This window comes from Glarea lozoyensis, assembly GCF_000409485.1.
Source record: "Glarea lozoyensis ATCC 20868 chromosome Unknown GLAREA7, whole genome shotgun sequence".
Classification (NCBI taxonomy): Eukaryota; Fungi; Ascomycota; class Leotiomycetes; order Helotiales; family Helotiaceae; genus Glarea; species Glarea lozoyensis.
Genome location: NW_007361002.1, coordinates 2,201,654 through 2,217,108, shown reverse-complemented (window position 1 = coordinate 2,217,108; position 15,455 = coordinate 2,201,654). Strand labels below are relative to the sequence as shown.

At 45.9% G+C, this 15,455-nt stretch overlaps 4 protein-coding genes across 4 annotated transcripts; 2 read left to right on the top strand and 2 right to left on the bottom strand.

The window, feature by feature from the left end:
* Window positions 1–2,381: 2,381 nt before the first annotated feature.
* GLAREA_01894 (Homeo) lies at window positions 2,382–3,374 on the top strand (the record flags this gene model as incomplete). Its single annotated transcript, XM_008089110.1, has 2 exons — window positions 2,382–3,191; window positions 3,243–3,374. The coding sequence occupies 2 exons, from the start codon at window positions 2,382–2,384 to the stop codon at window positions 3,372–3,374; spliced, it is 942 nt and encodes a 313-aa protein (XP_008087301.1).
* Window positions 3,375–10,345: 6,971 nt separating this feature from the next.
* On the bottom strand, window positions 10,346–11,042 carry GLAREA_01893 (Mog1p/PsbP-like protein; the record flags this gene model as incomplete). Its single annotated transcript, XM_008089109.1, has 3 exons — window positions 10,346–10,637; window positions 10,692–10,907; window positions 10,963–11,042. The coding sequence occupies 3 exons, from the start codon at window positions 11,040–11,042 to the stop codon at window positions 10,346–10,348; spliced, it is 588 nt and encodes a 195-aa protein (XP_008087300.1).
* A 1,165-nt stretch (window positions 11,043–12,207) lies between these two features.
* On the top strand, window positions 12,208–12,917 carry GLAREA_01892 (HIT-like protein; the record flags this gene model as incomplete). The annotated part of the gene is made up of 5 exons (XM_008089108.1): window positions 12,208–12,250; window positions 12,325–12,476; window positions 12,564–12,656; window positions 12,708–12,722; window positions 12,810–12,917. The coding sequence occupies 5 exons, from the start codon at window positions 12,208–12,210 to the stop codon at window positions 12,915–12,917; spliced, it is 411 nt and encodes a 136-aa protein (XP_008087299.1).
* A 251-nt stretch (window positions 12,918–13,168) lies between these two features.
* Window positions 13,169–15,204, bottom strand: GLAREA_01891 (CRAL/TRIO; the record flags this gene model as incomplete). The annotated part of the gene is made up of 3 exons (XM_008089107.1): window positions 13,169–13,671; window positions 13,721–13,820; window positions 13,873–15,204. 3 exons carry the CDS (start codon window positions 15,202–15,204, stop codon window positions 13,169–13,171), a joined length of 1,935 nt encoding a protein of 644 aa, XP_008087298.1.
* Between the last annotated feature and the right edge of the window lie 251 nt (window positions 15,205–15,455).

Sequence of the window (15,455 nt, the reverse complement as noted above, 5' to 3'; positions counted from 1 at the left end):
CACACACACCACATCAATGCAAGAGCATTCATACCTTGTTCAGACGAAAGACCGTCCATGATCCGTCTCTGCTCCCTCCAGCATTGCAGCACATCATCAACGTACCGCTCCAATAATGGCCCAGGACGACACTCCCAAAGACGGTCCCAATTGCTTGTTCGGCCGTTTTGCTTCTCGCAAGCTTACCAGTGTCGAGCCTCTCTGAACGTGCTCGAACCTCGCAGCTGCCAAAGTTGACTTTTCCCCGGAGACGCGTACAACCTTCTGGCGATGAAGCTTTTCACCTGCTGGATCGCCTCGTATGACGGTCGATTTCTTGGAACTTGACGGCCTCGCAACGCCAGACGATCATCCAGACTCGGCAGTGACAGCGACGGCAATGCTCGTGACAATTCGGCACCTTGAGAGAGATTCCCGTCCATGGCCGCAAGGAACTGCCCTCGAGTGAGGCATGACAGCTCAATATCTCTTCGATATTAACACCGCCAACCGCCAGGATGCGTTTGCCATGGCAAGGTCAGGGGACAGCGAATCTTCCATCGTGCAGATGAGAGCCATGCTGACGATGATCTTCGATGAACAATAGACGCGGCGACTCATACAGAAATCTTTGTTCACACAGCACAGCAACACCTTCAGTCTATGATCCGCGAACATGCTACTCCCACCACCCTCGGTGCCTCTATTTCCTGGTCGAATACGGTTCGACGATGCCGTGATGCGCATCAAGGGCGGCAATCATAAGAGCAGGCGCATATACAGATATGATGCTCCCTCTCGTTTGATCGTTCTTTCACCTCACCACTTCGAGCTCCGGCGCGTCATGGCCAAGCAGCACACGCTGAGTCTTCGCAACATCGCCGTGCCAGCTGCACAGCGGACGCTCAGCAAACACAAGCAAGTTAATGTTTCCGAGGCACTATCGATTTTGTTCTCAATCTCTCTTCTCCGCCGAGTTTGTGTTCTTTATTTGGCTGCATTACTTTGGTCATTTCCGTCGCGAACATCGTCGCCCTATAACTGCACGCGTCGTCGAGTTTTTAATATAAGCTAATCCATGTGCATTAACACACATTTCGAGAGGCGTCTCGCTTCCGAGAATAAATGCCTGTGCTGTTCACGAGCGTGAGCCGCCTCCAGCCTCCAGCCTCCAGCATCTGCACCCAGCGCAAGGTCTCAGGGTGCTCTTGACTTCTGTGCTGCTGCCATGCGTGGGTGGATGCGTCGAGCTGGCCACTGGAGACCGCTGAAGGGCCCTGTGGGTGGGGTCGATGTCGTGAAGTCCAAGCCCCTGGGACCTCCCTCGTCTCTCCCAAGGGCCCCTTGCCTTTCCGAACAATGCCTGTGGACCCTGTCAGCAAACCTCCAAAAGTTCTGGTGGTGGTTAAAAAAAATGTCATTTGTGCCCATGGCCCAAGAGGGTTCGACGAGGGGTGCACTGCTGAACCCGTCTAAACCTAGGACGGCAGCATATCCACGGGTTTCAGCGTCTCCCCATGAATACCATCTCGCTGTCCGCCTCGTCGGTGCTGTTCTCCGTTCGACCTCCCTATCATCATCTGGCGTGGATCCGCTGTGTCTCAGAAGCTTCTATGCAGTCTTCCAGAGCTCATGCTGGTGGACGGCTCCAATGAACCAAACCTGAACCGCGGAACTTGGCAGACAACATGATGAACGTCGTCCTCCCTGCTTGTCATCATGTCATGGCTCTCTGAAGACCGTCCCAGGCTCCCCTACCTGCCCACACCCGGCTCGGGATCTTGTCCTTTACTTGGTTTCCCCTTTGGGCTCTGCCCTACACATGGCATTAATCCAAATGTTGATGCCCCCCATGAAGTCAGTTCACAGGCCTTTTCGACAGCCAGGGCCAACACAGATACCGTCTCGACTCGATAGCGAATCATGGTGGTGCCTGACTGCTTTTCAGATTCGTCTGCACTTTTAATTACTAGCCTAGATCTGGTCAATGCCGGACTCTCGCAAAGTTCAGACGAAGAGATATAATGCCACAAGCGCCCCCTACAAGTACTGTATCTCTTCTTACTCCTATACCACCCTCATTCACTACTACCGCCATATCAGCGGGACAGCGCCCCTCACGGAAGAAGGTTGACCCTCTTGTTTGGAATTCCTTCATAATATTTGTACCGTAACAGATGTTGTGTCGGCAAACCAGCAATCGACGTTGACCTATATCTCAGCATTATATAGACAGCTTTCCAAAGACGCACAGTCGCATCACACCTGAAAAACAACCAAAAAAAACATTCACAGCGTTCAAAAGCCCTCTATAAACTTAACACACCTCAGCAGTGATCCAGCACGTAGTAAGGCAGCCCCCAGCGACCTGCGAGAGCAGTTCGCTGTGGCGGAATCCATGCATGTCTGGGTATCGGCCAGGCCACGATCCCAACCCATACATCGACTATGTTCCTCAACCAGAACAACATCCGGAGGAGCGTGTCTTCGGGCATGGAGATATTCAGCATACAGCCGGACCAGGCCTTGCCACACCTCATGGTCATTACGGAGCGCCATCGCATCAACCACAGCATCACCAGCAGCAGCAACAACAGCAGCAGCCTCATCCCCAACACCAGCCATATCCAGGACCGTTGGCTCCAGATATGGCCCACCATCAATCTCCTCAATACGGTGGTGGGCCACCTCAGATGATGTTTGCCCCGCCAAGGGCCATGCAAACACCTACAGGCTCGAAACGGCAGCGAGATGAAGATGAAATGGAGGCGATGGGGAATCTACCTGCAATGGGAGGACCACACATGGGGGAGATGTCTATGCCTCCACACATGCAACAACCATCGATGGTGAATTTTGGCGAGTCGATGCACACACCACAGCAATTTCACGGCCATGGGCTTCCTCCGTCGCTTCATCCTTCGAAAAGAGCTCGAGGCGAGGACCCAAACACCGTTATGCTTTCCCCACCATCTGGGGGGGCTCCAAGTGTAGTTGGCCATCCAGGCATGCCAGAGCCCGCGCTTCGACCAAGGGGTCCAAAACTCAAGTTTACTCCAGAAGATGATCAAAAATTGGTGGACTTGAAGGAGAACAAGAATCTAACATGGAAACAAATTGCGGAATTTTTTCCGGGCCGATCTTCTGGAACGTTGCAAGTCCGTTATTGTACAAAGCTCAAAGCGAAGACAACACAATGGACTGACGAGACCGTAAGTCTTCTGAAAAACGTCAAGCTAGCAAGTTTCTAACATTCTATTCAGATCCAAAAACTGCGGACTGCGCTCCACGACTACGAGCAAGAGAAGTGGCGCATCATAGCACAAAAAGTCGGCACAGGATTTACATCCGCCGCTTGCAAGGAGAAGGCTATGGAGTTGGCTCAACCTTTATAGCATTCAGTGTCTCCAGCAGAAGCACCCGCTTCTGATCTTGGGGACGCAGAATTTTAAAAGCTCACCGCAGCGACTGGAAACCATTTCCAAAAGGTTCGAATCTTTAGCTTTCGACCCGATATACTCTATCAAATCCAACATCTACACCAACATAAAAGTTTAAGAACTTTCCTTCACCCATAACTGAGATTGACCCTCGCCCAGCTGTCCTCCACAGGAACGGCCCGACGGCATATAGCCAACAACTTCACTTCTTCACGCTCGTTTCCGCGACTGGAGCGCGCTATTTACAATCTCTATTTTCTCTTTTGACTTTGATAAACCATGATACCATCTACAATAACGACTATACACAAACTTCTAATTTCCGCTGGGTGGAACTAGCCAAGGAGGCAAGACATAACGGGGAGTTGGGGATGTCAAAGAAAGCGAGCACAGATGCGGCGTAATATGTGGGCAGTTTGACGCTCGGGGTACATATCGACAACGAAGATATTTTGTCACATATACAATCAGGTCGATCAGAGAAGACCTTTTTGTGGCACATATTTTTGCACTAAATATTTCAATTTTTTGTTTATCTTGTTCAGACACTTTTTTTTCTTGGACCTTTCGCGTACACCACCTGTTTTTGTTTTTTGAGTAAAAGACTATACCCCAACCTCGCGATTGCGGCATTCATTGTCTACTTACATTCTTAATACTTTTAAGATAACTCTACTTTTTAATTCTACATACATACTTTTTTGGTGGAGAAAAACGGATTTTTCTTTTGTCACTCGGTACGAACGAAACTCGATGATTTGGATGGCACAGAGTAGACTTATGGATATTGGAACAGGGAAAGGTGGGAGCATGGCAAAGGCATTTTTGGGAGGAAAGGAATCGGAAAGGCCCTGGGGACTGGAAAGAAGACTCTCTGTGCTTGTGTGTGTGTGTGGGAAAATGTGAATAAAAGATTAAGAGGATTTCAAGCGCACCCTATAGATTAAGCTAGTAGTATATTTTTCGAAGAATGTCCATAATACTTTGGTTACTGTTATCCTGCGCCTAGACTGTTTGGTTTGCTTTCTGGTATGTCTTCCAAGTACTCGAGTTTCTATTTGCTGGATCTTGATCGCTAACATGTTTGGTAGTTGCGCTTACTATCGCGGAAGCCAGACTCATGAGCCGAGATGTTGGCATTGAGATTGGATCATATATCAGATCATTCGAATGCTCAGAACTCGCTTTACAGCCAGTAAGGGCATTCTCATGTCAACGGCACAAACTCACGGCTTACTCTAGCTACCCGCGTTTGGCTTATGGCTTCTCACGGCGCACGACTCGCTATCAACAGCCGCGGCGAGGACGAAGGCTACGAGGTACGTATCACATTCGAGCCGTCTTTGACAGGTTGGTTTGTTAGCGGAGGAGGCGTGGTACGGGTTTCTTTGTAAGCATATTGTAAGCCTTTGGATTCTGGTACAGGCTGCAATGATTTCAAAGCGAACCTAAGTGCCGAGACAAGTACCGTGGGGTTGAGATCTTCAGTGGGTTTGGGCTTTGCTGGAGATGCTGAGAGAGAGGATACGGTATACCTACCTACCTGTCTTTCTGTTCGAAATCGGTACCGCGAGCTGCGTGTTTGCTGGCGTTGCATCAGAGAAAACACGTCTTCACGCACCTATCACACACTCCCGGATGGCGAGCCGGCCGAATACACCAGAACGTGAAGTTCCGTTGCCTTTCTTCACGAGGCAATCATGGATGGCGAATCGCAACTTCTATGACGTGGCTCTCGCTGAGAGGTCGGACGACGAGTGTTAGTTGGTGTGTTATGGATATCCCATCCAGGGTTTTCCACGCATGATCTGCCGATGTAGAGGCTCTGGAGCATACGAAATGGGGGTTTTACTCGCTGGTTGCGTGCGGATTTTTACAACGGCAGCAAGCTTGAAAATGGAAAAGAAAAGATTTGAGCGTTTCAGATGTCAGCAGTTCGAAGTCGTTCCGGGAGAATGGTTGGTGTGTGAGGAGTGGCGCTGCGTGGGAGGGGGGGTTGGTGTATGCATAATTGAGGTCTGATATGCCTTTATGCGTTGGGATCTTCGTGGGAGTGGTTTGTTTTTGGGATGGTTTTGGTGATGTGGTTTTGCTGGGTGGTTTGCTGGTGAGGTGGGTGCTGGTGGTTTGTGATGGATGTGTTCTTGTGTGTTGGATACTGCTGTTGAGGGTGCTTGTTGGAGATGGTCGTGGTGGTGATGAGGTGAGGTTGGCTTGTCGTCGTCGTTCGTGACCCTGGACAAGCGAAACTCGGATCTTGCGCATCCATTGCAGAAATCGGAAAATTGTTCATGCATAACCTTTTGGAAGTACTTTGCCAGGCTGCCTTTGGATCCATCGCCGTATCGTTACAGCAGACTCGATAAATTGATTCTTCTGCTTGGAATTCTTGCTATTGATTGGCATCTGATGGTTGTCGGCCATCGCTGTGGGAGATGGTGGGGTGAGAAGGCGCTTGTGTGGGTTTGAAGGGTCGAAATGGACAGGGTGAAGGAGAGTGCCAGAGAGGAGTGCAGCTGCAAGACAGGGCATGGTTGCAGTCAAGGTCGCATGGAAAGCAGTGGAGTGAGTGTTTCAAAACGAACCGTGCATTGCTCTTGTACCTTCGTACCCGCAACCTTCTTCCCCCTTTTCTAGAACATAGAGGGGCCGAGATATGAGATATGGAGGAGATTAAAAACAATGTGCCAACCCAAACATCCCGCCATGTTTCTATTCTCGAGTACGGAGCAACCTTGTATGCTGAACGATACTATGGGTCCAACCGAGATTTCGACGTCAATGGGTTCTATTTTGGCTCAGAGGAATGGGTTTAAGGTGCTTATCTATTGAAGATGTGCCTTCCAAGATACGACTATCCCTCGTGCTTTCCTTATAAGAGCCACAACACCGAGACTTGGGAGCTGGAGGCTCATTTCCTGGTTGATGCGGTAGACCATGAGCGCAACGGTGATCGACCGGCCAGGCAGACCGAAACCTTGAAACATTCTTTCCATCGTGACACCAGATCCGGAGTTCGTGACGGTAGCCATTCGTGGGGTTCACGCTCGCAAGGATACATGTGGACAAGCATGTCATTTCTTTGTAAGTCTGTGTCTGTACTTTTCTATTTTCAATCGGATTCTCCCGCCAGGCTGATTGCGAGGTGTAATTTAACAAGTAGCAATGCAAAGTCGCTGAAGTTGGCATTAAGCGAGAATCTTGTCAACTTCAAGACCACTTCCTAGGAGCTTGCAGCTGCTTTCGCATGCAAGCCGTTCACAGTCATGTTGCCAATTGGCGTAACGGCTACAGTACGCGCCTGGCAGCTTCGGAGATTTTACGGTGCTTTTGGGGTATTTGATGCATCATGCTCGTGGCAAGCCTGTCTCTGCTGCAGGTGTTTTCATGGGATGGTACTTCGTTGGTGATTTCCAAGTCACCAGGTCGACTTGACACGGCTCGTTTAATCTTTGCAAAGTATCAAGTTCTGTCGTTTCTCATTTGTATTTCTCAAAGGGCGACACGCCGGGCCTTTCACCAACTCCAGCTACATCAAACCTCGAGGTAGAATATCCGAACTATGCGCCTCCGAGGCCTGTTGGAAGGCTAGATGTGCTGAAAAGACGGCATTGGTTAGTATCCGGCTGTTCTACAATCTCAGGATGTATCATGCATGCACTGTCAAGTATCGATTTCACCTTGGAGTGGAGAACTGGTACAAGGCATCTAGACTGACGGGTGGTACCAAATGAGGCATGAGAAGGTCCAGTAGGTCTTGGGGACTTGGTACAAGGTAGCGAAACTAACGGACGACACCTAAAAGGGCATGAACAGGTCCAGCAGCCAGACAAGCAGTATTTGCCCTTAATTGTCTAAACCAGAAGAGAAGTGGACTATTGCTTCAAGACCTTGTTCTCCGTTCCTGCAAGTGCGAAGGTCAAGTATCACGCAGCACATTATGCCTTGTGATTCAAACAGCATTGATTCATTTCGAGATTTTGAACATGGCTAAGTTCTAATCAGGTTACTGAGTTGGAAGCTGCAGTTCGAGTCGGAGTAGAAAGCAAGAGTTTCAAGGTAAAGAGTTTTGTCATTGCATGGCAGTGAAAGTGAGCAAGACAATTACTGAGATTCTCGCTACAAACTATTGTTTAGAAGTAACTGCACACTGTCAGTCACGCGAAGGACCCCGTAGATGCTCTGCAGTTTAAGTTTGAGATATTCCATGATGAGTCAATTTATAGTGTAGCTCAAATTGTAGAGATAGGAACATTGCGAATAAAATCCATATAATTTTCGTTAGAAATTTAAATTTATGAGTCAAATTACTTTTGCCTTTAGTCAAGTAGCAGTTGATTGAGCAGCTACCTGTCGAGTTGTGCATATCAGAGCTTTTAAGTTTGTCTGTCTTGTATGGATGTTGTGGTTTTGCAACATTTGTATAATGAGAAAAATGTTGAGAATAGAGGCTTTGAAAGCTATTATTGCTAGGTGAAGTTATCGCACTTCGAAGTGTCTATCTAGTGCCGTGGCTGTTCTTGCTCAGCTTAGACCGTATTCCACATAAGGCACTTCTTCGGTTGTTCGAGTTGTAGAGAACTTCTTTATCTAGATATATGCAAGTTAAAGATAGAAGAAAAAAAAAATCTACGATATCAAGAGAGGTTGCAGACGGATAATGCCTTCTCTAGAGGTCATAGTATGCTCGATTTTACGTCAAACGAAACGGGCATGTATTCCGATCTTTCGAGCATTTCGGAGTTGATAAGAACACTACAGCTTGTCGGGTAAATACATCATGTTTTTCTCTCCTTCTATTTTCCAAGCAGAAAATGACGATGGGTAAATCAGTGAACAATGTGACCTCTCATAGCTTCAAGTCACTGTTGAAACTTCATTACTAGAACATACAAGTAGTATAGTAATCCGGACGATTATACTTTGAGAAAGCATCTTGCAAGTAGCCTACTCCGCTACTCAATCGGTGGGATTGGGGTTATAGTAGGACAAAGATCTTCTGTACCATGAACCAGACATCTTGAAATGCTGTACTATTTTCAAAGCTAATACACATATCGTAGGCTCTACTAAGTTATAGATTGAATTTTAGTATATTGAAATAGCCAGAGACTGTTTACACGTTACTAACAAGGGGTAAAACTGGAACACAATTAGACGAAATCAATTATTCAAAATTTCATTATTCCCAGTGATACCTCCTCGCGCTAGACTAAAATAGTTTATTTGTAGGTTTATTGATACTGTTACTTGCAAGATATTACGAAGCTCAAATATCGTTCAGAGCACTGCTTACCACTGAGTGACGGAGGTTGAGGCCCATGAAAGCTAAGACCGTTCGATGAGATATTTGAATCTCGGAGAAGAGAAAATGCAAGAATGGTCAAGTTCCGAACCAGGACAAAACCAAAAAAGTCCTCTCCTGTCATAGCATTAAGAAACACCAGCTTACACTCCATTCCATACATCTCACAATTAGCAAAAGTAGCAAGGGTCTATTAGACAAGGACAAAGCATTCAAGAAGATCAACTTTACACTTGGTTACCTTTCTTCAATTAGAATTCGGAAATTCTGTTAATTTACAAAGTTTGGAGACAACTATGAAACCAACTTTCATTTTTCAACGAGGCAAATTGTGACGACAGAACCCACCTTACTCATATTTCTGGTACAAGATCCTCATATAATGGATTTCTCGTGTGATGGACTCTTTAGTTCTACAACCAATTGGACCGTCTTGCGGACTGTCGTGCTCGTATGAGCACTTTTTACAGAGTGTATCAATGAAGTGTCTTGTCTTTAGTGAAATTAGAGTTGTGAAATGTTGTGAAATTCTTTACTCTTGATTAAACATCATTCTATATATCGGATACAAAACATCATTGTTTCTCTATTATTTCAGCAATTATTTTGCAGAGAAAATAACTGAAGACATTAACTTATGTCTAGAGTTGAATAATTATGGATGTTTGACCCTTAAGAAAGTGAGATATATTTGATATATGATTTGAAAATAAAGAGTTGTTACTATTTGCAAGGCTGGATTCAAAGTAAGCTTCTAAACTTAATACTACTTCGGCCCATTTGTATGCTGGCTCTTTCTTGTAAAATCAGGCCTCAGGAAGCGCTTTTTCTTCAATACCGGAGTATATCACTAACATGATTGTTGTCACCGTAAGTCTACATAGTGTCATTGATAGTACTTGGTACTTCAAGAAACTACCCGAATAAAATATTACAGGTTTATTATATTGTTTGAAACTGATGATAACTAGAATGTATTCTGCAACCTATAGACTTGCGAGATTGAAGCGTCATAGAGTAGACAACTTTCAGTAAGTATGTGATGTTAAGGAATGCTAATATGCCCGCTGAACTTTATAACGTGCTACAAGTTCCTTTGACATTGTAATTTAGAACTTTCAAAAGAGTTGATTCCGAGACTTTTCCCAGTAGGATCGTAGAGTATATGATAAAAACAGACAGCGAGGCAAAAACTTATGGGATGTATGAACTTGTTATGCTGTAAGGGCAGATGGCAAGCAAAGGGTTTTTCGAGTTGAAGGTTTATGATAAACGTATCGTGGTTCCTTTTTACTTAGGTGCTGCTGACTTGGGATACTGGAATATACTGAACGGTTATGCCTCTTATCATTTGGTCTGTTATTTTACGGATGGTAGTAATCATGAGAAATATGATCGTGATGACGAGAGCTAGGCAAGTGGGTCGATTTCGCCTTTTTACTATGCTAAACGATCTAGGACTCAAATATCAGAAGGCTCAGAAATTCGTAACACGTACTCATAATTCTCCTCCGGAGTAGACCCACATGAAAAGAACCTCCCTATGTGAAATCATCTTTGCGTTTCCCAATCGCGAAATTCGCATCCTTTTCTATACCCAGAGCTTGAAAACACCCAGTTCTCAAACTTCATTAAAGAGTCCCCAATCCTTAATCTTGAAGCTCTCCCAGATTTTCGCAGCGAACTCTACGCTTTCTTCAATCAGCTTTCCCTGCTTTCCAATCTGCATATCAATCTCCTCAACCGTGTACTCTCCCTTGATATGTGGCACATTGATCGTGATCAAGATGTCCGTACTTTCCTTTTCCAGCCGTACCAGAGTCAGAACAATCGCAGTGAAATCCGGGTTTTTAGAGTCTGGTTTTAGTGGCGGGGTTTGTGTTGCTATCAGAGTGTAGGCTGGGATATCCTCACTGTTGAGTTTGTTAGATGTCATGTGATATGAGATTTCGTGAAGGGAGACAAACGGAAGCTTTGAGAATTGAGTGTTTGATGTATTCCAAACCTTGACGGTATCATCATCTGAGTCGACGATGTCTTCAAGGTGGGTGGTTAAGGCTGCGCCGTCGATGGCTGGACCACTGCCAGGTTGACCCACGCGCTCTACGATGTCGAAGATGATGCTTGTGAAGCCATCTTTGTCGAGGTAGACTTCCTGGTGGTCTGGAACTTGTCGAATTGTGCTAGATGTATTTAGTGTGCTGTATCACCCGAGGATATATTAGGGCTGAGATTTACCTGACGTCGGCGAAGTTGGAAGGAAGGTCGACGATGAGTGCCCCGCCAAAGAGAGGGGTACTGCGGAAAGTTGTTGTCATGGTGACTCTTTAGTTAGGCACTTTTTGCGATCTTGATGTGTAGTAGATGTTGTTTTGCAAAGTAAAAGTTGTAGTGCCTTTGCGCTTTATTTAGCTCAAGAGTTCAATCACGCCAGCCTTCTTGTACTTGAACAGTGCTCAAGGCAATGAGTATCGTCAATGATTCCTTGATGCCTAATTCACTAGGACGATATTTGATGACTCTGATACCACTTGTCGAAGTAATGACTCAGATCGCGAATAAAAAGAAAGGCTCACTTGCGACCAAAGTTGTATGAGTTGGAAAAGTGGCGGCGACGGAATAGCAGCCTCACCAAATCTGTAGTGTCGTACTTGGTAGCGAACCAAGATGTGCATTCCATCCAAGAAGAAAAAGCTCGCTTACACGACGTTGCCTGTGTTGAAATCCACTTTTCAAAACCGTCCAAAAATTCTTTTAAATGGTGAACAGGATCCCATGTCAAGAGATCCGTACCAAAAAAACCAAAAAATTCTGAATGATCAGATGTTGGTTTACAAAGATTGGTAGAACGGAGTATATTGGGCATGAACCACGGTCATCTCTGGTAAAAGGCAAGAAATGAATTCTGAGCTAGTTTGTCCCACTCCAATCAAAAAGTGTTCTTATTTGTGTTTATAAAGTACTACCTCTTTCTGGCCGAAGTGAACCCGAGCAACGAGAATCTTGACTCCTTCCTCACTTTGCTCGTGCTGCTTTCACCACAATTCAGCCTTAGAATCCCTCTTGTAGTAATCAAATCTGGAACTGCCCCCGAAGCTGGGATCAATTCTTCATATCAAATTTCTTTGTCCCTCCTATCAACTTTTGGTATGACCTGATTGTTTAGCTGTTAGTTCTGTAGCTCCGTGATAGTAAAGACCGGTGGAGCATCAGATATACAGTCTTGCCGGAATCCAAAATTAGTACAACCATCCAGAAAAGTATGGAAAACCATTGATCCTCTTGATATGTAAGCTAAATGCTCTGTGAATATAAGAGATCCTCTGGATTTTACAACTTTAGCTTCCACGCTGTAACGCCTGGGCCTGCCGAGCTGCATACGCCAAAAGACCCCGCGCTTCGTCCCGTTCCCCAGAGACGTCTTACAGTACCACATCCATTGATCTCTTCCCCACCAATACATCCTCCAGCAGGAACGCAACAATGTCTTCCCTAGCATCCTGTATATTCTGCAAAATCATCAAAGGTAAAGAAACCCTCGTTTCAACTCAGCTTCTATCTAGCTTTCCCCAGAGTCCAAGCTAATACACAAACAACCAGGCGACATCCCCTCCTTCAAACTCTACGAATCCGAAAAAGTATTCGCGTTCCTCGACATAAACCCGCTTTCCAAGGGCCATGCGCTGGTAATTCCAAAACACCATGGCGAGAAGATAACGGATATTCCTGATGACATGCTGAGTGAGATATTGGTACGTCTTTTATCTCTGAAAGCGGACGAGTTGCTATGGTTAGGAGAAGGATGGCGGGAGACTATGGTGGGCTAATATGTATGGCAGCCGGTGGTGAAGAAATTAGTAAAAGCGACTGGCGCGGAGAATTACAATGTCCTGCAGAATAATGGACGGCTTGCGCATCAGGAGGTTGATCATGTATGTTCCCTGCGCGGATATACTTGCCATAATGCTAATTGATGTTTGCAGGTTCATTTCCATATGGTATGTAACCTCGGTAATTAATGGGAAAGCATCTATAAATAGAGGTTATACGGTATAGATACGGCAGCGTTGTACTAACATCAATAGATCCCAAAACCGAACCAAACTGAAGGATTGTCAATTGGTTGGCCACAGCAGAAGACGGACATGGATAAGTTGAAGGCTTTGTTTGAGGACATCAAAAGTAAGATGTGAACCATTCTTGACAGAAATCCAAAGCACTACAGGTGCGATGTCAAAAGCATCACGAAGAGCTAGTAGTTGGTGAGCTGTATAATATAACGAACAGAGAATATCATGCTATTGATTCATGAAGTTATGAATGAATCCGAAAGCCTAAAACTCCCCTCTCGGTTCGTTACAACCTGAGCTCCATGTATAAAACGCTAGGAGTAAATGCATCTTCTAAATTATTGAACGTATAACTATTAGTCTAGTGCAGTCGTCTAATCCAAATCCGCCGCTGACGTCTCTAATTTGGGAGCTCCATTGGTCAATGGAGCTTGAGCTGAAGCTGCCACTCTGGATGGGTAAAACTGTGGCTTTCCTCCGGGACCGATCAAAGCAACACGATCATAGTACGATCTGGCTCGCACGTAGGGGTCTAGAACCCAATACCCATCTCGAAGGGTATTTGCGAGCTTGAGCCTTGCCTCTTTAGCAGCAACTGCGTCTTTACTATCAATCCAATTCTTGGTTGCTGATTCGTATTGTTTGACGACTTCCTCTCTTTCTGCGATTAATTTGTCTCTCGTCGCTGTATCCTTCATACGATCATTCTCTCCCGGAGTTGGCTCAATATATTGGTAAGACCAATCTTCTTGACCGCCGAGCTCCTTTAGAATATTTGATTTTGGGACAAATTCTTCCATCTCTTGCTCGTTGTTTGTGAAATGAACCTTGCTTGCAACAACAGGGTCCAACCAGCCCCTGATGATCTTCCAGATACCTAATGAGGATTAACGATAGCTCATAAGACGAGAATGTACTAGACTAACCTTGGAATATCCATGGCGCTTTGTGCACAAGTACAACACCCAAACTCTCTGGATAATTGGCTTCGAAGCACTTTATCATGAACTTAACAGGAGCATAATCCTATTACCAGAATGAGTAAATCTCTTAAAACATTCGTAGTATTTAAACTTACCATATTCGCCATTGAAAACCCCGTCAGATCAAATACCACACAGGCGGTATCAGTAGGGGGCGTAAGAATCATGCGCCCTGTCTCGATAGTAAAGACAGTATATCTTTCGAGACTCTCTTCACTCTGCTCGCCTTGCTTGTGAAGACGAGCCCTCACAAAACACATGGGTCTCCCTTCCTTGTCCGTACCATGAAAGAAACTCTTTCCCATTCGCATTTGAGCCAAGAAATCTTCGGCCATTTTCTTTTTCGCAGCATCACTTCCGCTGATGTCGGCTAATGCTGTGAGCTCGCCATTCTTCATGATATCGTCGTCAACATGAACATCTGCAGCCCTCCATCGCATGGTCGAGATCATCATGATCAATGCTTTATTGACATCCCATTTCCTTGCACGAAGGAACCTTAACAATAACGCATCTGGGTGATCGTGCTTGACCATACTCCAAAACGTTTGCCTTAATGTCTCCGGAGGAATGCTTGCTATTGCTTCATGAAATTCTTTTGTCTGGCCATATTTGTCATTTGCATCTGCGCCAGGCGCGGCTGCCTTTGACCCCGAGTCCCCTGATGCTGTTGAATCGGTATCTTTGTTACCTCGTCGAAACATTCCCAGTCTTTTCTTCTTGGGCTTTTTCGAATCCGCCGGATCCGAGTCAACATTTTCATTTCCAGCAACCTCTGGAGGGGCCTTATCCAGCACACCAAAAACTTCGAGAGTGACAACCCATAATTCCTTCAACTTTTCCTCTTCTTCTGCGGTCAGATGCCCCACTCTGCCAACCTGATTCTCTTGTGACATATCGAAGTCCCCAAAATATACCGCCTCTTTGTACTGTGGGGATTGCTGAGCTGGGTCTTCTGTGCGTGTATGTTCCGTCCCAGTCTGGAAGCCAGTAAAAGCGTAGGCAGCGAGTCCGGCGACAAGGGATACAATCAGCAAAGAGCCCCAAGTGCCGTATCCGCTTTGTAGAGGAAGTAGATCTTGTGAAAAGTTCTTCTCAGTGGGATTGTGTGCTCCGGTCTCTGCTCGCTCGAAAGTGTGAACCAACTGTCGCGGCGCTTGGGAATGCTCTAGTCGGGCAAATGACACTCTCGAAGACTGTTGATGATTGGAATGACGCTGAGATATGTACTGCGATTTCTCGGGCCCTTCTGGTTTATGGCTGGAATATCGTTGGTATGATATTCGACCTGTTGGGCTATTTGCAGGATCAAATGTAGCTTGCGGCACTGCGTTTGTTTTGCGGCACAATGGCGATATCCTTGGAGGCTGTGTAAGTCGATTATGGAGTCCGAATCGCAATATGTTTGCTGCCCTAGCCCTGGGCATTCGTGTGGTCGTAATGTAGTGGGGATTTTGATCGAGGTGGGGGACTCTCAGTCAACAATTTGAAAGATTCTCGAAGGGTAGGATGTGTCTAACCACGGCAATGGCACACGCGACGGAAACGATAGGACAGTATGCGACTGGGAACTGCGAAGAATACGGCACAAAAGTGACAGGAAATAAATGATATTATTATTACACTCATCCGATTAAGCCGACGAGTCCACGAGCGCATGCGCCTCTCTTGGCGGGAG